The sequence below is a fragment of the Muscardinus avellanarius genome (genome assembly GCF_963383645.1).
Source record: "Muscardinus avellanarius genome assembly, chromosome: 18".
Taxonomy (NCBI): domain Eukaryota; kingdom Metazoa; phylum Chordata; class Mammalia; order Rodentia; family Gliridae; genus Muscardinus; species Muscardinus avellanarius.
The window spans coordinates 47,783,157-47,809,959 of NC_137804.1; the positions used below are offsets into that span (position 1 = coordinate 47,783,157).

General features: G+C 43.7%; 1 protein-coding gene across 1 annotated transcript in view; it reads left to right on the plus strand.

The window, feature by feature from the left end:
- SYNPR (synaptoporin) overlaps window positions 1-26,803 on the plus strand; it is a gene marked incomplete at both ends in the record, with an annotated part of 324,123 nt that overhangs the window by 109 nt on the left and 297,211 nt on the right. Inside the window, one exon of the mRNA XM_080715248.1 lies at window positions 17-82. Within this exon, the coding sequence (XP_080571374.1) occupies window positions 17-82 (66 nt within the window). The remainder of the gene's footprint in view (window positions 1-16; window positions 83-26,803) is intronic.

A 26,803-nucleotide genomic window follows, 5' to 3' on the forward strand; every position in this document is an offset into this window, starting at 1 on the left:
TCTTGTGTCTCCCAAGCTGGCCTCGGCGGGCACCTTCCGGGCGCTGAAGGAGCCCCTCGCCTTCCTGCGAGCCCTGGAATTGGTGAGTAGTGAGGGAGGCGGGCGGGGAGGGACAGGCTGCGAGCCCTGGGGTGCAGGGAGGGCGGGCTGGGCGCTCTCCGCGCGGTTCAGCTCATAGCCTGGGATATGAGCCTCCCCCCCCCCCCCGATTTTGACCCTGCACACCACCCGAGGCGCCTCTCTGGGGCTGCAGGTATGTGTATGGGGGGTCAGGACCGCACTTGGAGGCGGGAATGCAGGTGCACTTTTGCAAGGGCTTCATGAAGTGTGGTCTTAACCTCCAGGAATTGTGTGGGGAGCGGTCTCTGAAATGGGGAGAGAACCGGGGAAACCTCCTGCCCGGGGGCCCTGGGGGATGAGGGAAAGGCAGGCGGAGCCAGACCGAGGGATGGGCTTCGCTGAGCTGAAAAGTTGGTCAGCACCTGGACAGCTCCTGGCCCGGACTGGGGCTCCCAAAAGATGCCGCCAGCGTCTGTGTGTAGCTTTGTTTACTGTTGGGCTGCAGGAAGTTTGATTCCTCTTCTGTTTGGTCCCTTTTCAAAAAGCCACCCTGCTGCTCCCAGGGCAAGTTGCCTATGGACAGAGGAGGAAGGCACGGGCACGTTTTGCTCACGGGGCCACAGAGCAAGACAGTGTTGTTGGCGATGATGATGGTTATTGGGAGTGAGATTTGCAGGTCACACATTTTCTCTTGCTAGGAGCTCCGAAAGGCAAGCGGACCCATCTGAACAGAAAGTTCAAAGCCCGTCATGTGGCATTAATCACAAGCGCTCACAGTGACTAGCTGGGGTTATTACGTAAGAGCCTGTTCCCTGCTCCCAGACCGCAGCGCCCAGGGCTTGTATATCCAGTTCTGGCTGCACAACTGTGGTGTGTGTTTTACATGCATCATCTACAAGATAATCACAGTGGCCTTGTCTGTAGATGCAAATAAAAACACCCGGCAAGACAACTTTGGGAAGGCCTGAACTGGCTCTTCTGATGCCCTGTTGTTACCAGCCAAGTCAGCCAGGAAGAGATGCTTGCCACAGCCCAGGACACTTTTGACTTTTTCAGAATTCTAACTACATTCATTCAATCAGTCAGTCCATCAACATTTCCTATCAAAGAGTATTTTTTTTAAAAAAAAATTTTGATGATAGCCGGGCGTGGTGGCGCACGCTTGTAATCCCCGCGCTTGGGAGGCAGAGACAGGAGGATCGCGCAGGTTCGAAGCCAGTCGCGCGCGCTGGCTTAGGAGACCCTGTTTCCAAATAAAAATGTAAAAATAGGTCTGGGAGTGTAGCCCGGAGGTAGAAGGGCTTCCAGGAACCCCAGTACCACCAAAAAAAAAAAAATCTTGATCAAGATAATAGATTCATTACCAAACTATTCTCTCTCGAAACAGAGTTTCAGCCTGGCGTGGTGGTGCACGCTTATAATCCCAGCATTCGGGAGGCTGAGACAGGAGGATCGCAGTTCGCGGCCAGCCTCAGCTACTTAGTGAGGCCCTCTGCAACTCAGTGAGACCCTGTTTCAAAATAAAGAATAAAAAATAGGGATGGGGGTGTAGCTTGGAGGTCGAATGCCCCTGGGTTCCAACCCCAGTACCGCAAAAAGAAAAAAAAAAAAACAAAAAAACAAAGCAGAGTTCCAGGGCTGGATGGCATTTTCTTCTATCTCACACTGTCACCCACCTGAAATATTTGTCTGTGCTGCCCGAGATTCTGTTGTGAGATAATTCTCGCTACTTACTACGTAACTGCACACTCACCACGCAGTCTGTCTTAGGGGATTTCAAAGTATGGTTGATCTGGATCAACTTTTTTTTTTTTGGTGGTACTGGGGTTCCTGGAAGCCCTTCTACCTCCGGGCTACACTCCCAGACCTATTTTTACATTTTTATTTGGAAACAGGGTCTCCTAAGCCAGCGCGCGCGGCTGGCTTCGAACCCGCGCGATCCTCCTGTCTCTGCCTCCCAAGCGCGGGGATTACAAGCGTGCGCCACCACGCCCGGCGTGGGTCAACTTTTTTATTTATTCATTTTCTTAAATATTTTTAAATTGGCACGTTACGATTATCCATCATAGTGGGGGGGGTCATTGTTATGTATTCATACACGCACGCAACATAGTTTGATCAGTCTAATTCCTGGTATTCCTGGTATCCCCCTTCCTCTTCTATTTTTATGAGATGTCCTCTCTCTTTCTCTCTCTCTCTCTCTCTCTCTCTCTCTCTCTCTCTCTCTCTCTCTCTCTCTCATCTCCACATAGAAGAGAAAACATACAACCTTTGACTTACTGAGTCTGGCTTATTTTTCTTATCGTACTAGATGGACTTGTTTCAATCTGATTTCTGGGCGGCAAAGCAAAATATTGGGAAGATGGATGCCTATAAGTTTGCATTTTGAGCAAGCTCCCTGGATAATTCGGGTGCACGTTAATGTAGGAAAAACAGCACACTGGGCCATCTCCTGAGCTCCCTCCAAAATTCAAAATTCACAAAGTACTTTTACCTCCTTGTTCTGGGTATTATTCTTTACGCTATTTGGAATGCTCTCACACTCCAAGCCTGGGAAGGGGGGATATCTTTTACCTTAGCCTAAAAGTCAGTCCTCAAGAAAGATTTCTGTCTACCCCTACCCTTTCCTTTACCACAAACAGAACGATTCATTCCATTCATAGGCTTTTCTTTAACTGTATTCATTCATTCATTCGTTCGTTTGTTTGTTTGTTTGTTTGGTTGGTTGGTTGGTTTTGGTACTAAAGGTTGAACCCAGAGGCATTCTACCTCCAAGCTACAACCCCCAGCCCTTTTTATTTTTTATTTTGAAACAGGGTCTTGCTAAACTGCTGAGTCTTGCCTCAAACCTGCGATCCTCCTGTCTTCGCCTCCCAAGTACTAGACTTACAGACATGCGCCACCATGCCTGGCCTGCACTTTATTTATGCATTCATTAATTCATTCATTCATTCACTCATTCACAAGAATGTATCACACCTAACAAATAATAGAAGAAAGAGAGAATGTGTTAAATTAGTTATTAAAAGGAGGAAGAAAAGACCAAAGGCCCACTGGCAAATGCTGGTAGAAGAAATCTGCAGAATCTCTCGTCTCATCTGGGCGCAAAGGACGCAGACTACTGGAGTCAGGGCTGTGTCCCGATGTCTGATTTGTCCCAAAACACAGTGGAAAGTCTCCTGACCTCATTTAAGTAGAGATTAAGGATGTGGAAATTTTGTCCGAAAGTCTTTGAAACTGGCTAAAGCTTTTCCCTCCCAGCTTGACTTTTATAGGTTCTTAAGACTTTAAGTTGAGTGCAACCATGAGCGCTTCCCAAGGAAAGAGGAGCTAAGGAAAGTACATTTGCCCCTACAAGGTGATAACTCAAGAGAGAGGGACGCCTTTAGGGGTAATGCCAGTTTATAGAAACAATCCATGCAAATAATTTAAATGAGCTATTTCTAAGAACCACTCAAGTGCAAAACTATTTACAAGAGACAGGACTCGGGTTCTGCCTGCACATCGCCACGTTCCTGCAGCCTCTCCCCATTCTCCCTACTCCCTAGGTGGTATTTTCTTGGCTCGCACAGTCCCCACCGCGATGCCCCAGTGTCAGGTTCTGCCCTTAAGGGATCAGCCACCAGGGTCAACTTGCCTGATTCCTCTGACCCTTATTCTTTGACACCCAAATTCTGCCATAACTCCTAGGCTTAAAATTCCCATCCTATCCGTCCTTTCTGCCTCGGCGCCTTCCCAACGAGACCAGCTAAGCCGGAGATGATGTGTCTGCCTTGTGAGGTACAGGGCTACCTCATTCAAGTGGAGGTCATAGCGGCTACATTCTCTTCCTTCCTGAACACAAGTTCTCAGCCATGTTTCTCTAAGCAGTGTCATACTGCTTCCTTGATATTAACAGATAGTATTTATAAGTCATGTTATTGATTATAACAAAGGGAAGCAGGGCAACATAAATGTAATATAACGATAGCCACCCCTTTTAAATTTCTTTCTTTTAAAAAATGTTTTGGTGGTTGTGGTGAGGATTAAACCCAGAAACATTCTACCTCTGAGCTACACACCCAGTCCTATTTTATTTTATTTTATTTTATTTTATTGAAACAGGGTCCCGTTAGGTTGCTGAGGGGTCCAAGGTTTAAGGTTTAACAGGTTTAAGTTGCTTAGGCTAGCCTCAAACCTGTGATCCTCCTGTCTCAGCCTCCCAAGTATCAGATTACAGGTATGTGCCACCACACCTGGCACCACAGTTTTTAAACTTTTAATGAGAGAAGCGATGACATCAGTCTTCCGCCTGCTAACTTCTTATGTGGCCCTGCGTGCAGGAGGGTGTATTCTTTTTCATACATGCTAATGTGGGGTCTATCTGACTTTACTGTGTCTCCATCAGGCTCAAGGACGTTAACCAGCTCATCAGGAACAGACTCGTAGAAAATGTCAAAACTGAAATTTTAGCTGTTTCCCTCTAAACTGTATTTCCTCCCGTGCTGCGTTCTCCCTCTTCCTCACACAGGGCAAGCGCTTTCTCTATCTTAACCATAATCCTCAAAGGCGCTTTAAAAGGCAGATGTTATCTTATTTTGCAGTGTTTATTTCATCCATTAAGATATGGATTCGAGACCTTTACTGAAATGCCAAGCAGTCGTGTTTGTAATCCAGAGACAAATTCAACAGACAACAGCTGTCTTTTGTATCGCTTTTATTTTCTGTTGGTTTTTAATTGACCAAGACGGTATAAGTTTCAATCAAAAATCAATGGCAGCCAGATGTAGTAGTGTACACTGGTAATCCAAGTACTTGAGTGGTTGAGACAGGAGGGTGACAGGTTCAAGGCCAACCTCAGCAACTTACTGAGACCCTCAGCCAAGTTAGAGAAACCCTGTATAAAAATAAAGGAAAAAATGAAATAGGGCTAAGGGTATAGCTCAGAGGCAGAATGCCTCTGGGTCCAATATCTACCAGTAAAGCACGTGTGTGCATGGGTACGCACACACACGCACACACACGCGCACACACACACACACACACACACACACACAGTATCATCCCATTTCGAATATATAGGAAAAGACTGATTATAACACCAATAATTTAATATCATTTCACGGCCATTTTTTTCTATTTTGTTAAAAAAAATATATGTGTGCATGAGACAACACTTTTGCCCCCTATGTATAAGGAAGACAATGAATTCTAATACATAACGTTTGAATCACAAGCAGCAATCCGTCTTTGAGAGTCTGATGCAACTTAAGGTTATGTCAATCATAAGCTTTCTAGCCTTTAAATTTTACTGATTAAAATCTTGTGCAGGTAGAATATGAGTCAATAGATGCACAATGAAAGAGAGAAACTTTGAGTGTGAATGTGGCTTCAGCACTAGGTGTTTTCTTGAGTTTATTAAGACAATTGGTGTTTGGCCCCATGAGTACGAGAGAGAGAGAGAGAGAGAGAGAGAGAGAGACAGACAGACAGACAGACAGACAGACAGACAGAGATAGAGGGAGGGAGGGAGGGAGGGAGGGAGGGAGGGAGGGAGAGAGGGAGAGAGGGAGAGAGAGAGAGAGAGAGGGAGAGAGAGAGAGAGAGAGAGAGAGAGAGAGAGAGAGAGAGATGTGTCAGGAACACTACTTAGGGATTTGAATCCATTTTATTCCTTACTAGCTTGGCTATTTGAGGCAAGTCATTTAGTTTTCTAGGCTTAGTTTTTCTCACCTATAAAATAAAGGTAAGAATAGTTCCCACTTTAAAGGGTTGTTATAATTAAGTGATGGTCCATTTGAAATTCCTACCTCACACAAGTTTTGGGATATAGCAAGTGCTCAATAAACACTGAAATGTTGATGGTGAGGAGCTGATGGTTGATGAAGAAGTGTTGATAGTGTTGATAGTTGATGAAGAAAGGAAAGAAGAGATCCAGCAGAAGGTAGGTTATTGGGCCATTATAGAAAACTACTTGCAAGTTAGAGTGTTGAAAAGACTGGAGTAGAAAACCTGTTCTCACACTCGTCCACATCTCTTTTGAGCCTCTCTGACTCTGTACCCCAGCGGAGGGCCCCGACACTACTAACTTACTTTCGCTATAGTAGCGGTGACTTTCTGTAGAACTGCTTTTTGGAATATTCACCTTGTACAGGACATTCCAAATGGGCCAGGCTTGAACCTAAAGGGGAGACCTAATGAAATATGGCAGGCACTTGGGATTGCTCTGGTGAAGTATGGAGAGAGAATTTTCTCCGATTATAATCCACAGGCACTGCCAATCCTTGAAAGGACTGCAGCATGTTCAGTTGAAGTGTCCAGGGTGTAGATGAGGGTCCTCAGAGGGCCAACAATGGACACTTACTAACCAGTGATCCAGACCCCAGATCTCCCTATGGGAAGAACCATAGGCTTATGCCACAGTGGAGATATCAATCACCCTTTGTCTTCTGTTCTCAAGAGGATTCACCTTTACCCCTGACCCAAGTATATAAAGTCAGAAGAAAATAGTCATGTATTAGTAGAAAAAAACTTCTAGCCACCCTCTAAGGAGCATGGTGTTGAACTTGGAGTTGTAATTCTGCAGCTAAGTATTTGAATTTTGCTGTAACTAAACTTACTTGTGTTCAATAGATAAGCTTAGCCTTCCTTTAAGATGGCTTTCCTCACTTAGAAATTGAAGACAGTATACCTTGCCCTACCTCGCCACAGTGCTGGGAATTTTAAAAGAGAGTAAGCATGCAAAAGCACCCAGTAAACTACTAAATGTACTCCAAAATTAAAAAAAAAAAAAACATAATTGTGATCATGGTGGCAATTAATTTTTTTTTTTTTTTTGGTGGTGGTACTGGGGATGGAACCCTTCTACCTCCGGGCTATACTCCCAGATCTATTTTATATTTGGAAACAGGGTCTCTTAAGCCAGCAAGGCTGGCTTCGAACCTGCATGATCCTCCTGTCTCTAACTCCCAAGCGCGGGGATGACAAGCATGTGTCACCACACCCAGCAATGATGGCAATGGTTTCAGAGATCTTTCTCCAAGTTAAGTGGCTCTGGATGGTGAGATAGCTGCTGGAGAGAGGGGATGGTTGGGGATGCCTTAAGTGTTGGAGCTTGCTCCCTGCTTCCTGAAGGCTGGAGGTCTTCCTAAATGTTCCCAGCCTCCAGTCTCCAGTCTCTGGCCCATGTTCTTTGGTCTCTGAAACCCACATTAATAAATTAAGCTGCCAGTTGAAGCTAATCAGTCATTCGAATATGTAGGATGGGAGGAGATCCACCCTTACCCTCTTAACTCCCCTACTCAAAGCCAGTTCCTTGCTCTGCCCACACACCACATTTCTTGGCTGTTTGGGAGTCCTGGTGAGGGTTTCTTGCTGTCTAATGGACTTTTGCACATGCAACTCCCTCTACTTAGAATTTGTTCTCCCTCTTGCTTCCCACCCAACCTGTTTAGCTGGAGAATTCCTCTTCTCCTTTCAGGTATCAGAGTGAATGTCACTAGACAGGGAGGTCTTGGGAGGTGAGGACACCTCCTGGTGGATCTCAGAGAACACTCATGAATAGCACAGTTATGACCCAGCTTCCCTGCTGGACTAAAGGCCCCATGAGGGTAGAGAGCTTATCTGTCTCATTCATGTGCCTGGCACACAGAAGGGCCGACTCCAGGAGTGTTTGCAAATCCTAACCAAACACGCAGCAGTGGACATTTAGGAAGTATTGGTTGAAGGAAGTAGGAAGGGGGAGGAATAAAGAATGAATAAAGGAATCTTAGAGGACACACAGGATGTGGGCTAATGTCCCTTTCATGGAATCCATTATGAAGAACAATGGTAAGGATCCCATTGACATACTCCCTTGACTGTTTATCTAGGATATGGGGAGATTACCTTACATAGGTTGACAGCTGTCAAGGAAAGAGGACTGTAGCGGGGGTACCCACTGGGTCATAATAAAGGAGAACTCTTGCAGAAATAAACATGTGTCATGGTTAGCTATAGAGTGTCCCTGAAGAGCTCATGTGTTCATGTTCAGAGTTGATAGGATTAAGTTATGAGGATTTATCTCATCAGCAGATAAGGTCACTGTAATGGATTTACCAGGTGGTAACCCAGACTAGTGGGGTGTGGCTAAAGAAGGTGGACTCCTAGGGGTGTAGCCTTAGGGACTGTGTTTGTGTCTGAATCCCCTTCCTTGCTTCCTGTATCTCAGCCACCATCCCGCCGGCCCTCTCAGTATATTTCCTTTCTGTTTCCTACTTATTCTTTCCACCATTCTCATCTGATATCCTAAGAGAAGAAATGCAATGGTCCCAGCTAAAATTGTTTTCACTTTGGGTACCGCTCTCAGCCCCAGGCCAGATTGTGCATCGATAGTTGGTCTATGGATTGGTCACATGTGGATCAGCTGCCCATGGCTACCGTCATCTGTAATATAGAGTTGCGGATTAAGATAAGCTAAACTGTATAAAAGTTACCATGTGAAGGTTCAGTACATGTTGACCATCCCTGAATCTAGAAAACTAAAGATTAGGTGTCTGGGAATCTTTCCTATAAGAGCAGGGTTTGGCATGTGTTGTTGATGTCCCTTGGAGGCTACAGTTGTTTGAGAAAATTGGAAGGATACATCTTCATCTTCTGTAATCACCAACTAGAGTTGGTGGAAGAACTGTTGTCAGACTCCAAGACTCTATTCATGAGGCAGCCAACTGAAAAGTATGATTATTTATTTGATCACCAAATCACTCATGGTATATATTTGCAATTAAATTTATTTTTTATTTTTTTTACAGTTTTATTTGTGAAATGTAATTATGTGTCAGCTGGTATATCTAAGGGCAAGTTGTATTGGATTCAACAGTGAAGGTTGAGTGGGGAGGGAATTGAAGTTGTAAATGGAAGAATAGGGTAAAGCCTCAGATAGGATCAAATAGAATGAGACTATGAGTTTGATAAGGGGGTATAGAATAGAAATTAGCAATGGTGAATATATGGTGGTACTCTAGTAACAAATGTAGAGTTTTTAGTATAGTGATATGAAGTGGATTTAATACAAGACACACAAGAGGAGAAAAAAGAAAATAGAAAAGGGATGGGGAGAAGATAGTAGGTATGTACAAAGGAAGAAGTTTGGGAGAGGGTTAAAAAAAAAAAAAAGCATACACACCCAGCATGCACACCAACACACACAAAAAAAGAGAAAACCAAAACAACACCAACAGCAAATTAATGCAACTCTACAAATATATAACTACTGAGCCTACTGGGCCTCTTCAGTCTTTCTCTGTGCAGACATGGAGTGCCACTGGCACCTTTCCTGCCACAAGCCGGGTTCTCTGAGTCTTTCTTAGTTTATACAGATGGTCAGTATCAATGGGGCTGGATCTAGTGTTAAGTGCAGGTCACTCTCTACACTTTCCACAGATGTGGAGTCTCAATCTCTCCCTGCCTCCATAGGTGGCAGATGCCTCTGAGACCAAACTCAGTGTAAGAGTCTCTGTTATCCATAGGTAGGGCTGGGTTGGTCTGACTTTTCCCCGTTCACCACTATTGGGTTATCTGTGGTGATCCCATAGATCCTACTAGTTGTATCTAGTGTTAAGCATAGGTCTCCCCCCACACTTTCTACAGATGCAGAGCCTGAGTCTGTCTGAGCCCCTGCGATGTCCAGCAGCCAATTCCATCCCCACCTTCTCTGGGTTGAACCGCAAAGTCTCAGACCCAGAAAGTTTATCCTGGCCACAGGAGTCCCTGGAGGTGCCATGCTGGGCATTTTCCTATGCTTACAGTCTAGTTGAGCGCTGGTCTGGATCTCTGGAGGACGTGGTGAGCTCAGCTGTTACTGCTGAAAGTTGTAGCAGGAGTTTGCACAGGTGGAAATGATGGCTTACAACTCCGATGATCTGCAGCTGCCTACTTCAGGTCCTTGGTTGTTTTCCTGTTTGTTTCTGAGCCGGGTGCAGTGAAGCAAGATGGCGCTGCTGTGGCACCCACAGCCGCAAGGCGGGTGGGTTTCTTTTCTGGTGTTGAGCGCCGCTCTGGATCCCTGGAGAGCGTGATGAACTCGGCAGCAACTGCTGGAAGTTGTAGTCGGTGTTTGCGCAGGAAGAACTGGTGGCTTACAACTCCGATGATCTGCGGCTGCTCTTCAGGTCCTTGGTTGTTTCCCTGTTTGTTTCTGGAGTCAGATGCAGTGAGGTAAGATGGCACTGCTGTGGTACCCACTGCCGCAAGGCAGGCGGATTTCTTTTCTGTTCTTTGATCGGTCTTCTAACCTTCCCCCCCCTCCCCACCCCGCAACCTTATACCTATAATTTTATTCTTCTACTGATAATATTTTCTGGCTTTGTAGAATGCTTTTTTTAAGGCAGTGGAGATTGGGTGTCAGCAGGACTAGTATTTGCTGCTATAAGGTCTTGGAAAGAATTGCCAGGTTGCCCTGCAGCACTGCGGTACCAGTGGGGCAATTGCCAGTTATGTGTTTTCCCATTTGATAGGTGGAAATAAGTCTCGAACGAATGCATACTTCTTTCATTTTGCAATGAGCTTGCACAATTTGTCCTCAGGATTGCTTGTATTCTGATTGTGCTTTGGAGGGGTGTTAGTGAACAGAATGAGTTTCTAAAGCAATAGCGAAGGCTGCCACACTCAAGTTGCCGCTGGACTTTTATATAAGCTGCTGCCTTAAATTTTCTAGGTCTTTCTACTATTCCACCATTTGGAGATTATTTAGATTGCTGTCCCTGGTCTTGGGCAAAGAGGCAAATACTGTCTTTCTTTCTCTGAAAGAAAGGAAGAAATGTAATTTTTAGAGTTTCAAAAGTAGTTACTATTGTTATGAATGTTTTATAGTAGAAATAATTTTGAAATATGAATTTGCCATTCTAGCTGTCTTCTTTATATTACATATTAAATATATTTATCTAGCCAGGCTTGGTGGCATACACTTGTAATCCCAGTTCTTGGGAGGCTGAGACAGGAGGATCACAGATTCACAGTCATCCTCAGGAACTTAAGTGAGGCCTATTTCAAAATAAATAACAAAGCTAGGCATGGTGGCACACGCTTGTAATCCCAATCCTTGAGAGACTGAGACAGGAGGGTCACAGGCTCAAAACCAGCCTCAGGAACTTAGTGAGGCCCTCTACAACTTAGTGAGACCCTGTTTCCAAATATAAAATAAAATCTGGGGGGGGGGTATAATTTGGAGGTAGAATGCCTCTGGGTTCAATCCCTGGTACCAAAATAAATAAATAAATAAATAAATAAATAAATAAATAAATAAAATAGAGCTGGGGATGTATCTTAAAGGTAGAATGCCCCCTGGGTTCAATTCCCAGTACCACTAAATAAATACATAAATACATAATGAATAAATAAACAAACATATACATACTTACATGCATGAATTATGAAATAAATAAATGTTTTTATTGCATGCAATGTTGTATGTTACCTTGAGCGATGCTCATAAGGCTTGTTTCATTCTCAACGTCTTCCTGAAACTGCCGTTCATTTTTATCTGCATTGGAGACAGGTGCACCCAGGTACCCAGGTTTATGCCGTACCTTCCTCGGGAATGAAGCCAGGTACTTGGAACGCCCATGAGTCTTTTAAGGGAAGGCCTAAAGGATGGAGACTGCTACTGCAGTATCAGAGGAGTTATACAGTCAACTGCAGAACACCCTATCCATAAAATAAAATCAAACAGACTCAGCATCCGCCTGGTGCACCTGGTCTCTCAGGTCACATTCCTGATCACACTGGCTGTGAGCTGAGAAACCCACTTTGCCTCTGCTTCAGCTACTGCTGTTTGGGGCCACCGTGGCCTCTCTGTGAATTAAAATAACAGATGTTAGCAGCGTGTGTGGGGGGGTAATAGGGATTGAACCCAAGAACATTCTACCTCTGAGCTACACACCTAGCCCTTTTCAATTTTTTCGCTTTGAAACAGGGCGTTCCCCAAGCTTACTGATAGTCTCGCTAAGTTGCTGAGGCTTTCCCCAAACCTGCGATCCTCTTGTCTTGGCCTCCCAAGTACTGGGATCACAGGTGTGAGCCAACATGCCCGGCTAAGTTGTTAACATTTCATGTCTGCGTAGTGTGCTCTGGGTTCTGTGCTCACTATTTTCTACATGTTATGCATTTAAATCTAATGAATTTATTGAAATGTATCCTCAATAGCAATCAGAGAGATTCTCCAAAAAGAGTAATGAGATTTCCCTGGAAATATCAAGGCTTTGCGATGGGAATGCACAGGCTATTTGATTGTGAACATTTTGAGGAGGCTGAGGACAAGGTAGCTGTTTGTTTGTTTTTGTGATACTGAGGATGAAACTCGGGACATTCTACCTCCGAGCTACACGCCCAGCCCTTTTTATTTTTTATTTTGATATAGGGTCTTGCTGAGGTTGGCTTCCAATCTGCAATGCTCCTGTCTCAGCCTCCCAAGTATTGGGATCACAGGCCCGTGCCCACACGCCCAGCCAGGGAAAGCGTTTTACAGGCAGATGTGGAGGGTTGTACAAGATGTTTTGAGATAATGACTTCTGCTACAAGGATGGATAAGGAGGGTGGTGTCCATTTGGGCTGAGCAGACTGTTGCTGGGTGCAAGTATTTTTGTGTAAGGTTGTTCTGGCCTTGGTGCAGTACTATGGTTCTGGCAGAGTCTTTTGGGAAGGTGACATCAGGCCATCCTGTGTGAGATGTTGTCTCCATACTCCCCAGCGCTACTGACTTATTTTCCACTTGTGATTGACACAAGTGACTGCTTTAGGATTCTGACAATTTCCACAAAAATATGCACCATTATAGTCCTCTGTGGAAAAAGAATCTGAGACTTAGAAAAAGAAGAAATGGTTCACTGAGGATTTGATCCCGTTTCTGAGGAGCTTCCGAAAGACCCTGTGTACTTAATCTATCAGTACTAGAGGAAGAAAAGTTTCAGTCCTCTCCTGGAGGTGGAGACTGGGGGTCCCTACAGAAAGGGTCAGTATCTGTCAGGACAAAAATCAGCCCAAGTGAGAGTTTGACTAAACTTCCTCAGTATTTATTCTTCTCCCAAGTTGTGGAATTCTGTTGCGGATGGGCAGAGCATAACTCATGGGTTCTTTTTGTTGTTCAATTAAAATTTTTGTTTTGAAGCCGGGCGTGGTGGCGCACGCTTGTAATCCCTACGGTTGGGAGGCAGAGACAGGAGGATCATGCTGGTTCGAAGCCAGCCTCGCTGGCTTAAGAGACCCTGTTTTGAAATTTTAAAAAATATAAAAGAGGTCTGGGAGTGTAGCCCAGAGGTAGAAGGTTTCCAGGAACCCCAGTACTATGAAAAAAAATTTTTTGTTATGAATATATACAATTTTTTTTTCTACTAGGGATTGAACCCACAGGCATTCTACCTCTGAGCTATGCCCCCAGCCCTTTTGATTTATTTATTTTTATTTTGAAACAGGGTCTTGCTAAGTTGTGGATGCTTCTCACTATGTTGCCAAGGCTAACCTTGAACCCGTGATCCTCTTGTCTCTGCCTTACAATATTTGGATTTTAACCATATATGGCACCACCATGCCTGACATGGATATACTTGGTTAAAAAAAAGTAAATTGATAGTTTTGATTTTATTTGACTTGGTATTATTTAATTTGTATAAAACAGAACCTCAGTGACCTAGGTAAATGATGGAAAATATTTAGAAGTCCTGGGCACCCTGACTTTTCTGTCGGTCAGTAATTTCCCTGATACTCTATTTTACCTCCATCTCTTCATAAAAATGCAAAGATCCTAGTGCTTGCGTACCTTTTGTTGTCCTGATATCTAGGGAGATGCTCACTGTCCTCACCCCTGTTGGTTAGCTGAGCTTGCTGAGTTAGAACGCAGGGAACGTGCCCAAGACCAGCACACACTGGGGCCGGAAGACAAGCTATGTCTGCCGCAGCCAGGCAGGGAAAGGTTGAGGAAACAGGAAGCAGGCTGTCATATGAGGCAGCACTGGTGGTAAGAGGTATAGCATCCCTAACAAGAGTTCCCACCTCTAGGAGCAGCGCCTTCCAACCCGACCAGTTGTTAACCCATGGTAACCAGTGTATCTAGATATTTTTAGTTTTCTTGGGAGAACAAACTTCAGGATTTGGAACAAAAATATTAACCAAAATTATAAGGAGTTTTGCTGTTGATTTTGGGGTGTGTGTGTGTGTGTGTGTGTGTGTGTGTGTGTTGCTGGGAAATCAAAGCCAGGGCCTCATGCGTGCTTGGCAAGCCATCTATCACTGAGCTTGACCTCAACTTCTCCAAAATTTTACTGTCAGAAATGTTTTCCTTTCCTTTTTTTTTTTTTTTTTTTTTTTTAGCATCCTAAGTCCATCCTCTGCAAAATAAACCAAGCCCGCTGGGTTCTGTGAGTGGCCTGCAGTCTCTAGCTCATTCCCGTGGTACTGCCACATCCTGGCCTCCAGTGGTATCACCTCTGCATCCCCAAGGACCCGACCTCGCTCTGGTACAGCAGGTTCTCAGGAGCCATCTTTCTCAGAGGAGATTGAGAAATTCAATATTCGGAAATTAACCTTAGCTTAGTTTTCTGAGATAATTGCCAAGGTCTCCTTTGCTTTCCTTTAGATGGAATGTACCGTTTTCTTGTGGGACATCTAAGGAGTAGAAAAACAGGGATGGTGTCTGGGGCTCAAACCTCAATATAACAGGAAGCAATAGTTTCTATTAGCAGTCTAGGGCAATGCATAGTACAGCTTTGGATATTACATAATATAGAGAAGGGTTGGATTTCTCAATCAGCCAATGGAACCTCAAAGAATCGATTCTAGTTTATAAAAGGGCCAGTTAGTTGTTTGTGGTTTAAAGAATCAATCAATGGTGGACATAGTGGTACATGGTGGTATAATACAGGAACTTGGGAGACTGAGGCAGGAGGATCACAGGTTTGAGGCCAGCCTCAGCAACTTAGTAAGACCCTGTTTCCACATAAAGAATAAAAGATAAAACTAGGGATATAGCTCAAAGGTAGCATACCCCTGGGTTCAATCCCTGGTACTGAAAAAAATAAAATAATTGAATTAAATAAATAAACCATTCACTTTATGCTGGACATGGCGGCGCATGCCTGTAATCTCCGTACTTGGGGGGCTGAGATGGGAGGATGGCAGGCTTGAGGACAGCTTCAGCAAGTAGTGAGACTCTCATCAACCTAAAGAGACCCTGTTTCAAAATAAAAATATAAAATAGGACTAGGGGTGTAGCTCAGAGGTAGAATGTTCCTGGGTTCAATCCCTACTACAAAACACACACGCACACACACACACACACACACACACACACACATACACAATTCATTTTTACACTACAGTTTAACACATCACCAAGTGTTGGTAGCAGTGTTTTTCAAGCCAACTCCCAGCAACGTATTTGTCCCTGAACTTCCCAAACGTTATCAGTGCTTTGTTTTTGATGCACTTTACGCCCTTCCATATGCTTATAAGTTTTATCCATTAATACAGTCACCCACGGCTGAAGGACCAGCTGTGTTCTGAGAACTGCAGCCATTCCGTGATTTCGCTGTTGTGCTAGTGGGTTTCATCCATACTGAAGAGTCGCTCTGATGAGTGATTTTCCTCTGCTATCAGCTCATTTCGAGTTTCCCAAACTTCTCAAGCTGCCTTCACGCCAGCTCTGCAGATGCACTGCTCCCTCTCTCGTTGTGCCATGAATAACGATTTTTGAATCATGTAAACTACCCAGAACTAGCAAAGAGAAGAAGGAGAAGGGGAAGGAGAAGAGGGGAAGGAAAAAGAGGAGAAGAGGAGAAGGGGGAGGAGGAAGAGGAGGAAGAAGAAAAAACAACAACTCTGATCATTATGATGCTGAGAAAGATATGCTGTTGCATGGTCAATAATCCGGTTGCCCAGAATTCTCTCCTTGTCTAGTAGGGCTCTTCTCAAATTGTTGTTGGTCTCTGGTCTTCAAGGTCGTCAATCATTTAACATGCCCTAAGCCTGGTGTGGTGGCGCACGCCTGTACTCCCAGCTGTCAGGAGCCAGAGACAAGAGAATCATGGTTCGCGGACAGCCTCAGTTACTTAGTGAGGCCCTTTGCAATTCAGTGAGACCCGGTTTCAAAAATAAAGAATAAAAAATAGGGCTGGGGGTGTTGTTTGGAGGTTCAATGCCCCTGGGTTCCATCCCCAGGACCACAAACAAACAAAATAAAACAAAGAGCATCCATCACTTTTTTCTTCAAGATCTTGGTTGTAGGTTGGGACTGTCCTGAACAGCAGGCAGGAGCCATCGCTGGTGGTTTTCAAGCTCTCTAGGTGTGTGTGTGTGTGTGTGTGTGTGTGTGTGTGTGTGTGTGTGTGTTATTGGAAATTGAATCCAGGGGCATTCTACCTCTGAGCTACACCCATGGCCCTTTTTATTTTGAAACAGGATCTAAGCTAAGTTGCTGAGGCTGGTCTTGAACCTGTGACCCTCCCGTCCTGACCTCCCAAGTTCTGGGCACCACAATGCCCGGGCTCCTTCTGTAGTTCATTATTATTTGAATTTTATCTGCAGGCCAATCACTTGATGTGGAATCTTGCAGCCTCAGCGGTGGGTGTTGTGTGCTTTGGGGCCATAATGAACAAGACAGCATGAGGTTAATCAAGCACAAGGAAAAACAGTACAATCAAGGGACAAGGGACACAGCAAACATGAGCGGCACGAGGCTGCTGCTAGCACTAGCCTGCTACTTTACAAAAGACTGGTTTCTTTGGGGGCGGGGATTAAGCGTAGGGTTCTTCTACCTCCACGCTCTACCCTCACCCATTCATTCATTCATTCATTTTAAATTTTGAAACAAGGTCTTGCTATGTTGCTGTGGGTTTCTCCAAGTTGCTGAGGCTGGCCTCAAACCTGCGATCTTCCTGTCCCATGTCCCAACCTCCCCAGTACCGGGATTCTAGGCGTGCACCACCACATCTGGCTCTGAGCTTATATTTAAAATAACTGGACTCTGATTCTTCCATCTATTAGTGGTTATCATTTGGTTGCGAGAAACAGCAACCGATCCAACTGGCTTAGGGGGAAGAGAGGAGAATGCATTGGAAGAATTAACAGGGCGGTTAACAGGCAAAGAGTTAAGTCAGGCTTTGTGAGGGAGGGGAGGTTAAGGTTGGGAACTGGAAAGCCAGCTCTCACTCACTCAGCAGCATCTTGCAGGGCCCTCGTATCTGCTTTCTGCTTTGCATTTTTCCTCCCTTTCTGACTCCGAGCATAAATACTTTGCTCTGTTTCTTTGTATTGAAAGAAGATAATATCTGCCCCGTGCCTGATTCTAACCTCACAGGCCAGTGCCCACCACTGTTTCACTTGGCCCAGACTCTCTAAAGAGGAGACAGCACCGTCCCCAGCCTTCACTGGGCAGGGTCCAGCTGAGATCCTCTAGCCGGATTTGGGGGTGGGGGACGGAAAGCCAACTGATGTAGTGTTCTGAGCCTAGGCAACAGTGGGAAAAGGAAGATGCTTTAAGGAGGGGTTGATGGATGGAGAGAAAATGGTAGCCATCTCTACCTTACTAAATGTACCTTTTTGTTTATTTATTTTTTGGGTACTAGGGATTGAACTCAGAGGCATTCTACCTCTGAGCTACACCCCCAGCCCTATTTTTATTTTATTTTAATTGATTAATTTTATTTGGTACTAGGGGATTGAACTCAGAAGCATTCTACCTCTGAGCTTAACCCCCAGCCCTATTTCATTTTTATTTATTTAATTTATTTATTTATTTAGAGATATTGGTGATAGAACCCAGGGGCATTCTACCTCCAGCCTTATTTTTTTTTTATTCTTTTATTTTGAAACAGGGTCTCACTCAGTTGCAGAGGGCCTCACTAAATAGCCAAGGCTGGCCAAGAATCTGCGATCCTCCCGTCTCAGCCTCCCAAGTACTGGGATGACAGGGGCGCGCCACCACGCCCGGCTCTATTTTTTTTTATTTTGAAACAGAGTCTCGTTAGGTTGATGAGAGTCTCGCTGCTTACCGAGGCTGGCTTCGAACCTGTAATCCTCCTGTCTCGGCCTCCCAAGTACTGTCATCACAAGCGTGTGCCACTGCGCCTAGCAGAAAGTAACTTTTAAAGTGTGAGGGATCCTAAGTGGTTGGTAATCAGTGCTGAATCACTAACTCACCAGAGAGTCGTGGTAGTCGTATCACAGGAATTGAGAAATCATCACAAAAAAGGCACCTCTGTGGGTGGTGCTAGTCATTTAGGAGTTGGGAATACTCATCTTGAAACCATCTCCAGAGCAGCAGGGAGAGGCATTTCCATTTTAGGAGCACAACATTGTTGAATCCATTAATCATTAGAGGTGCTCGGCATTAAAATCAGCCATGAATGATGAGTGCCCTTGATTGTAGGATGGGGCCGTGTTCTTCATTTGTAGCACTCAAGAGGAACTGGGATGCGTTCTTGATAATGTTTCCACACTCCCTTGCCAGTTTCAGAAGGGCTCTTCACAGGAGAGCAGGTGGGTGTAGGAAGATGGGGAAGGGGAGAAGGAGGGACTGTGACCCACCCCCAAATGTTGCCTTGCAAATTATACTTTGCAAGTTATGCCTTGCAAATTATACCCCTTTCAAATACTGCTTGTGTTTCAAGTGTGGATTTTAGAAGGCATATTATTACATCCACCCGTTTGTCCATTCATCTGTTCATTCATCCATCCATCCATTCATTCGTCCATCCATCTATCCGTCTATCCATCCATCCATCCATCCATCCATCCATCATCTTCATTCTAAGATGCTTCCAGCTTGGATCTGTTGACTCAAATTTGGGGCTTTATATAACAAGTGGCACAGTGTAGGTATTCACCAACATGCTGCCAACCTTCAGATTGCTCTAAGGATGAAGTAACTGTGGTGGCCCTTAGTCTGCATAGCCCTCCCTTCCTACCCCCAGCTGTTGTAAATATTGACTGTCCACAGGTCATAGCTGCCCCTTTTAGGAGAACTTTGGATGAACAGACATCGCCTCATCTTGGGGCTTACGCCCAGCCCACAGCCGGCACCAGTCTAACACCGGTGTAAGGCTGGCCCCGTACAATGCACATGTCAGAGGGTGTGGTGGGTCAACTGAAGCCCCATCCCTGGTCAGATCCTTCCTCTGCTCTATTGTGTTCTGGCAAGTACTCCCCAGTACATCAGGAGCACTAGAATGTCAATCTCAGGCTCTACCTGCAGAGGAGGACCTGATCCAAGATAGGAATGTTACTGTAGCTTGAAGAAATAGACCCTACAAGGCGCATGACAAAGGAAGACCAGGAGTGTTGGGAGGAGTTCTACTAACCGCATGGAAATAGGCTTTAGTGAGCTTAGAGCTGGTTTTGAAAATGTAGACTTGACTCTTCTCCCACCTTTAAGTCAAGTGAGCTTAAGTTGGTTGATGAGCCTCAGTTATGGAAAAAGGAGGATACTATCTTTCATTGTTTTTAGCAATCTGATGTTTTTACAGACATAACCTTTATTTTTAGTAGTATCACTGTGATAAGTTGAAAAAACAACTCCGGATATTTAGGTAACATTTTAGGTGACTTTTAGGTATAAAAGGTGCTTCACAACAGTACCAAATATAGAAAGGGGCCTCAATAAATGTTAAGGATATTGAGTACTTATTTTTTAAAACAATTTATATGTGAAAGGACAAATATATATAAAACAATTGGCTAACTTAAGAGATAGCTGAATTTTCTAGAACAAAATCAAGAAAGGGTTAGGTGTGGTGGTACATGTCTATAATCCCAGTACTTGGGAGGCTGAGACAGGGGCGTCACATGTTTGAGGCCAGTCTCAGCAACTTAGAGATGCCATGTTTCAAAATTAAAAAGGTCTGGGGTTGTAGCTCAAAATTAGAACACCCCTGGATTCAATCCTCAGCCCCCCCACCCAAAATAGAGAAAAGGCTCCATCACTAAGATAGAGCTTTTTTTCAGTTGGATTGGTATGAAAAGAATGGGTGGAAGACATTGTTGACAATCTGACTGAGTCTGATGCACAAGCCACAATTCACTATTTTGAGAAATCTATTTTGTACCAGAGTGCATACGCAATTACAATTTCCTACAGCATTCTTTCACCAAAGTAAAAGATTTTCTATCCTGAGGCTGGAATGTGAATCTTCTGAAAATGTCATGTTGTAATTTACACAATTCTTCCAAGACTATTACAGCAAGCTTATACTTAAATACATATGATTCAGCAAGGAACCGTTGAACTGTTTTAGAAAATTCTCTTGTAGAAGCTTAGCAATGACCAGCAGGTGGATTTCATGTCACTTTCTGACGTCTTTGGATTTTATAAGGTACCTATCTTATCTTGCTCTGCCCAAGAAGGTTCAAGGGCTCACCTATGGTCTAATATACTCATTTCTCTCTTGCTATTGAGCTTTACTGCAGCTTCACAGGAGCTCACGCTGTGTGAGGCTGAGAACTTTGACTGTGGGCATCACCTCTGCAGTTCCATCACTAGAGTTGTGCCCAGTGTTTCCTAAATAAACAGATGTATGAATGAATGAATGAATGAACGAATGAATGAGTAGTTTCCTACATGGAATACCACTCCTCCTTGATTCTTCTTTTGCCATTTTCTTCTCCTTTTCTTTTTATTTTTATTGGTGCATTATAGTCATACATCTTCATGGGGTGCAAGATGGTAGAGGCATACATTCACACATCGTTTAGTCTTACACAGTTCCTACACTATTCCCTCTCGTTCCCTCCTTCTCATGTTTGGCTTGGTGACTGACTTTGATATGTTTATAAATGTACCTCATGCACATTAGGAAATTTCCCTCTTCCTCCCTCCCATCCCCCTCAGCTAGGTCACCTTATTTGCTCATCTATGGTTTCTCTTTCCTTATCTATAGCTCCTCTTATGACCCTTCTTCTTCCTAGCTTCTGATTATTAGGGAGAGCATCCAATATTTTTACTTTTTATGACTGTCTAATCTCACATAGCATGAATTACAAAACTATGGGATACGTACGCAATGAAATATTACTCATCCATAAAGAAGAACAAAATTACCATCCTTTGCAGGGAAATGGATGGAACTGGAGAACATTATTAGTCATTTTTACCCAATTATTAAAATTTTTCCCATCTTTCTAAGGCAGAGGTCCTATGAACAGGAAGTGTTAAAAGAAATGATCTATACAATAAATAAAAGCAGGGAAAGTATATAAGATAAAAGGGTAACAGTGACCAGGCAGGGACTACGGAAATCAAAACAGAACTTCAGCCCTTTCTGTGTTCACATTCTGAGGACATCTGGTGTCGAAGAATTCCAAGTGTGATCAAAGGGGAAGGGAGGGGGAGGAGGGCGGCAGACAAGAGATTAAAGCCAGGAGACTAGAGTCCACCAGACCATAAGATAACCATTCAAATTAAGGATCTCGACTGGGCAAGACATCCCCAAGATCCAATTCTTGGGACATCCCCAAGATCCAATTCTGACCAATAACACATAGTTCCCTATTTGCAAATTTCCTTCCAAGCAGGGTGGTGAAGAGGGAGGGGCTTGCCTGAGTCAGGTCATTGAAAGACCTTGACCTGGGTCCTGCCTCTGTCCCTCACTGGGAAGACCCTGGCCAAACCATGTCCATGTCTGCAAAATGAATATATTAATTTCTGCCCAGATTTGAGAGATGAAATAGTATGTAAGCCATGTGTATGAACCTACCTACAAAAACAATAGCTCATTATACGGACAGGTAGTGTTTCATCTAGTATATCAGACAGACTCAGTTCCGAGTGAGTTTAGCTACTTTCATATTTGGGCAAGTTATTTATTCTCATCTGTAAAACTGAAATATGTGTGATGCCTCATAGATTTCTCATGGTCATATATTTAAGTATGCATGCACAGAGCTTAGGAGAAGACAGATTCTTCTCAGTAAACATTCAGTAAAGAATAGCTACCATGAAGACTTATATATAGCACTGAACATGGGTCTGGTTTCTTCTCTTCACCTGTTAAAAAGTTAGTTGTCAAGCTGGGCGTGGTGGCGCGCGCTTGTAATCCCAGCATTCGGGAGGCTGAGACTGGTGGATTGTGGTTCGCGGACAGCCTCAGCTACTTAGTGAGGCCCTCTGCAACTCAGTGAGACCTGGTTTCAAAATAAAAGAATAAAAACTAGGGCAGGGGGTATAGCTCAGAGGTCAAATGCCCCTGGGTTTAATCCCCAGACCCGCAAAAATAAAAATAAAAATAAATAAAAAGTTAGTTGTCACTTCATAAACATGACCTTTTGGGGTTCTACAAACAGGTTTTGGAAGTTTGTTTTTTAAAGCTACGTCACTGGTGTTACTTGGTATTCTCCCATAACACACAATGGGTCCTTCCAGTTTCACTAAGAGAATGGAGTTAATGAAACCATCCCTGTGGGTAATTCTGGGCAGTTGAAGACCAAAACCATACTGTTGCTCAGGCCTGTAGAACCGATCCATGATCATAATCTCTTCCAAATCGACCTAGAGATATCACATAAATTCCCCAGCAGGTGATCTTGCCTTTCTTTTCCTTTGCTTTTTTTTATTTTTTAATTCTGGGACTATTAAAAAAAAAGCTGTTTATTCCACATTTGGTGATAACATTTAAATGGCAACTTTTCTTGGAACAGATAACAGCTGGGTTAATTTTCTATTGTGCTATAAATGACCGCCTGCAGGTCCTTTCCTGCAACTGGGTCCCCTGATCCAGGAACGCTCTTGCGGGTTGAGGGGGAAGGACAGGTATCACTGATTCCAGTCCAGTTCCAGAACCTTCAGTCACCTGAGAACCAGATCAACAGGGGAAAGTGTTTGCATGTGTGTTTTTGTATGTAAAGGAAATTTTAAGTTTCTGGTCATTTGATTATAGTTTTTTTTCCCCCTCTTTCAACAACGTCTGAATTGCTATAAGAAAAATAAAGACCAGACCAGAGAGACACAGAATAATCTACCAGGCAGTTGGTCCTCTAAATTGCAGGGCATGGGATAACCTTTCATTTCTTGTGAAAAGACTTTTTTCCTTCAAACCCTCCCAATTGGAGTTCTATGAGTTAAAAATAACACAAGTGAGAATCATTAGAATAACTCATGCAGAATACCCAGAATTGTTTTTTCTTGGAATTGTTAAGCTCGTGAACTTAAAAAATAAAAAAAAAGATTAAAAAAATATCATGTATGTCTCCCTGGAAGAAAAGGAGACGATTTGCCATGAATAGTTGACCTTTCTGTAAGTTAAATTTTATTTTTTAATTTTGTTAATTAAAATTTATTAATTTATTTTTGGTACTAGGGATTGAACCCAGGGGCTATCTCTTAACTACATCCCCAGCCCCACCTATTTATTTATTTACTTATTTATGCATATGTGTATGTATTTATTTTTATTCTGAGACAATGTCTAGCTATGTTGTGGAGGGTCTCACTATGTTGCTGAGTCTGACTTAGAACCTAAGATTCTCCTACTGGGATTCTCAACTGGGATTCCAGGCATCCACCATCCATTCCCAATGTAGAAATTATTCCGATTTGGTAAATCAGAGGTAAGTCACAGATATCTTTTTTTTTTTTTAAATTAGCATCCCAGGTAGTTTGAGATATAGGTCACCTGCCCTTACACTGCCTCTCAGAAACTGTGCCCTTGATTAACTTACTCTTCTCTACTCTAAAAAAATCCATTCCAGCCAGTCCTGTGTATTCTAGGATGACAGCTCACCTGGCTTTGCCATGGACTTTCTCAGGTTTTTTTTTTTTTTTTTTTTTTTTTTTTTTTTTTTTTTTTTTTTTTTGGTGGTACTGGGGGTTCCTGGGAGCCCGTCTACCTCTGGGCTACACTCCCAGACCTATTTTATATTTTTGAAACAGGGTCTCTTACGCCAGTGCGGCTGGCTTCCAACCTGCGCGATCCTCCTGTCTCCGCCTCCCAAGCGCGGGGATGACAAGCGTGCGCCACCACGCCCGGCTACTTTCTCAGTTTTGACACTGAAAGTCCTGAGCTCTGGAAACGCGCTGGGCAAACTGAGGCGTTTGGTTTTTTAGTATTTTGCCGCCCCAGCCTGGACTCCTCCAATACCCCATTCACCCCAACCTCCTCATTTCCACCTGCCAACCTCCAACCCACCACTCAAGGCCCAAGAGACATGTCATTTCTCCATCCCCTGTGTTTTTCAGATTCACTGCCCCTTCCCAGAGAGCTGTTGGCTTCTTCAAAGCACCTTTTCTTCTGCGGCATTTGGTAGGAGTAACCTGTGCACCTTCTTTATGCTCTAAAAAAATCCCTGGAGGCAAGGGCTTGTCTGATTCATCTCCTCATGAATGTCAGGCCCCTGATTCCGCTGTCAATTCAGGTTCAAGTGCGGCCCCCCCCAACAGCAAGCCTCGGTGGGGATGGAAGAAAGCGTCTGTCTTTAGTGAGCTCTCTTAATATGCTCCCTTTCAGTATGCTTGAATTTAAAGTGATCTCATGTTCCTTCCTCTTAAGAAATTAAAGAGGAAGCACGCTATAGCAGAGCAGGTGACTCTTTTTCTAACAGCCAATAAATAGTTCTTCACCAGAAAAGCCCCTGACAGGTTCCCGGGGACTTTGACAGACACCTACCCTTCAGCCCCATCTATGGATGTGCCAGTGATGATAAATGAAACAGGATTCGTTTGTAGATGGTCCGTGAACATTTGCCGAGGAGTTCATTTTCATGATAAAGATCAAAGTAGCAGAAAACTCAATATGTTTAATTATGACTTTGCCCTGCAAGGGAATCAACGAACACTCTGCCTCATCCTTGAAAAGGATTCCGCTTTCTTTGCCTGATTTCAGAGGTATTTTATGTCACTGAAAGGCATCGCTCTTGAAATGGAGGTAATTTTAATTACAAATTGAACATCAACTCCGTGTTGCCTCGGAAGAGCTGGGATTACGATTGTGTGCACTGCCACATCCAGCTTCAGTTGCCTTCATTTTTCCTGTGATTGTTTTCTTAAATTATACAATTTTCAGGTTTTTCACTCTCCGTGGCAAAGGAAGAGTCATTGAAAGAAGTCTCTGGGACAAGAGCGGTGGTTTGCACAGGTCTAATACTTGGTCTGTGCGTGAGTGAGAGAGAACATTCCTCTGAACATAATGTGTCTTTTCTCCCTAGCTGCATTTAAAGCTTTTAAAATATTTTTATTGGTGGATTGTAATTACATATCATAGTGAGATTCAAAGTGATACATTCTTGTATGCATGTGCATGCATCATTTATACTTTTTCTTTATCATGTTTTGTTTTTGTTTTTTGTTTTTTGTTTTTGTGGTGGTACTGGGGTTCCTGGAAGCCCTTCTACCTCCCGTATACACTCTCACGAGCTACACTCCCAGACCTATTTTTTTTTTTAACATTTTTATGTGAAAACAGAGTCTCTTAAGCCAGGGAGGCTGGCTCCAAACCAGCACGATCCTCCTGTCTCCGCCTCCCAAGCGTGGGGATTACAAGCGTGCACCACCACGCCCAGCGTTCATGTTTTGAATAATTTTTGTGTGTGTGTGTGGCACGGGGGATGAAACCCAGGGGCTTTCTACCTTTGAGCTACACCTCCAGACCTGTTTTACATTTTATTTGGAAACAGGGTCTCACTAAGTTGCAGAAGGCCTAAGTAGCTGAGGATAGCTTTGAAGCTGCGATCTTCCTGTCTCAACCTCTCAAGTACTGAGGTTACAAGTGTTTGCCACCACGTCCAGCTAACTATGATGTACTTTACTATAGTGATTTTCCTGTTTACTGTGCTAGGGGCGCCTTACACTTCTTGGATCCGTGAATTTATAGTATTAGAATTTTTGTCAAGTCATATATTTCTTATTAAATTATAGATGTTATAATTTTGTCAAATTTTGACCACTATTTTTCACTTTTCCTCTATATCTTTCTCTGAAGACTCCAATTTATTATATTAGCCCTCTTGAACTGGTCCCACAGATCACCGATGCTCTGTTTATTTTAAAAATTCTTTCAGCCGGGCGTGGTGGCACGCGCTTGCAATCCCAGCATTGGGGGAGGGGGCTGAGACCTGAGGATCGCGGTTCGCGGCCAGCCTCAGCTACTTAGTGAGGCCCTCTGCAACTCAGTGAGACCCTGTTTCAAAAATAAAGAATAAAAAAATAGGGCAGAGGGTGTAACTCGGAGGTGAGGGTGTAACTCGTAGCTCAAATGCCCCTAGGTTCCATCCCCAAACCCGCAAAAATAAAATACAAAATGAATATAAAATTTTTCATCTGTGTTTCACTACGGCATGTATTCTGACCAGGAGAGCTTGCTTGGGCTACTGTGTTAGGACTTTCACCCTAGTATTCGGGTGCTTTAGCATCAAGGACCTGCTACCTGCATACCTGCACACTAGTTTCACTAGCTACCTTAGTCTGTCCCCAGTACACACGATAATCCTGTAATATAGTTCTTCCAAAAATCAGATGTGCAAAGTTAACTCTGCAAGTGGGTTGTTTTTGTTTTTAAAAATTCATTTCCTTTGTATTTTTAGTTAGCTTTCAGTCTTCCCCTTAACATATCAAGATGTAAACACATGAGATATAATCATGTTTCATGATTCTCAATGGTTAGCTTGAGAAATTTTATGTGTACCACTGGCCTACATTAAAGATAACGGTGGTACAGAATCCATTGATTGGCTTCTCCATGGAAATTCTTGATGTGGTATCTAAAGAAACTTGCAGCCTACTCTTATTTGTAAAATTAGATGATATAGATAATAA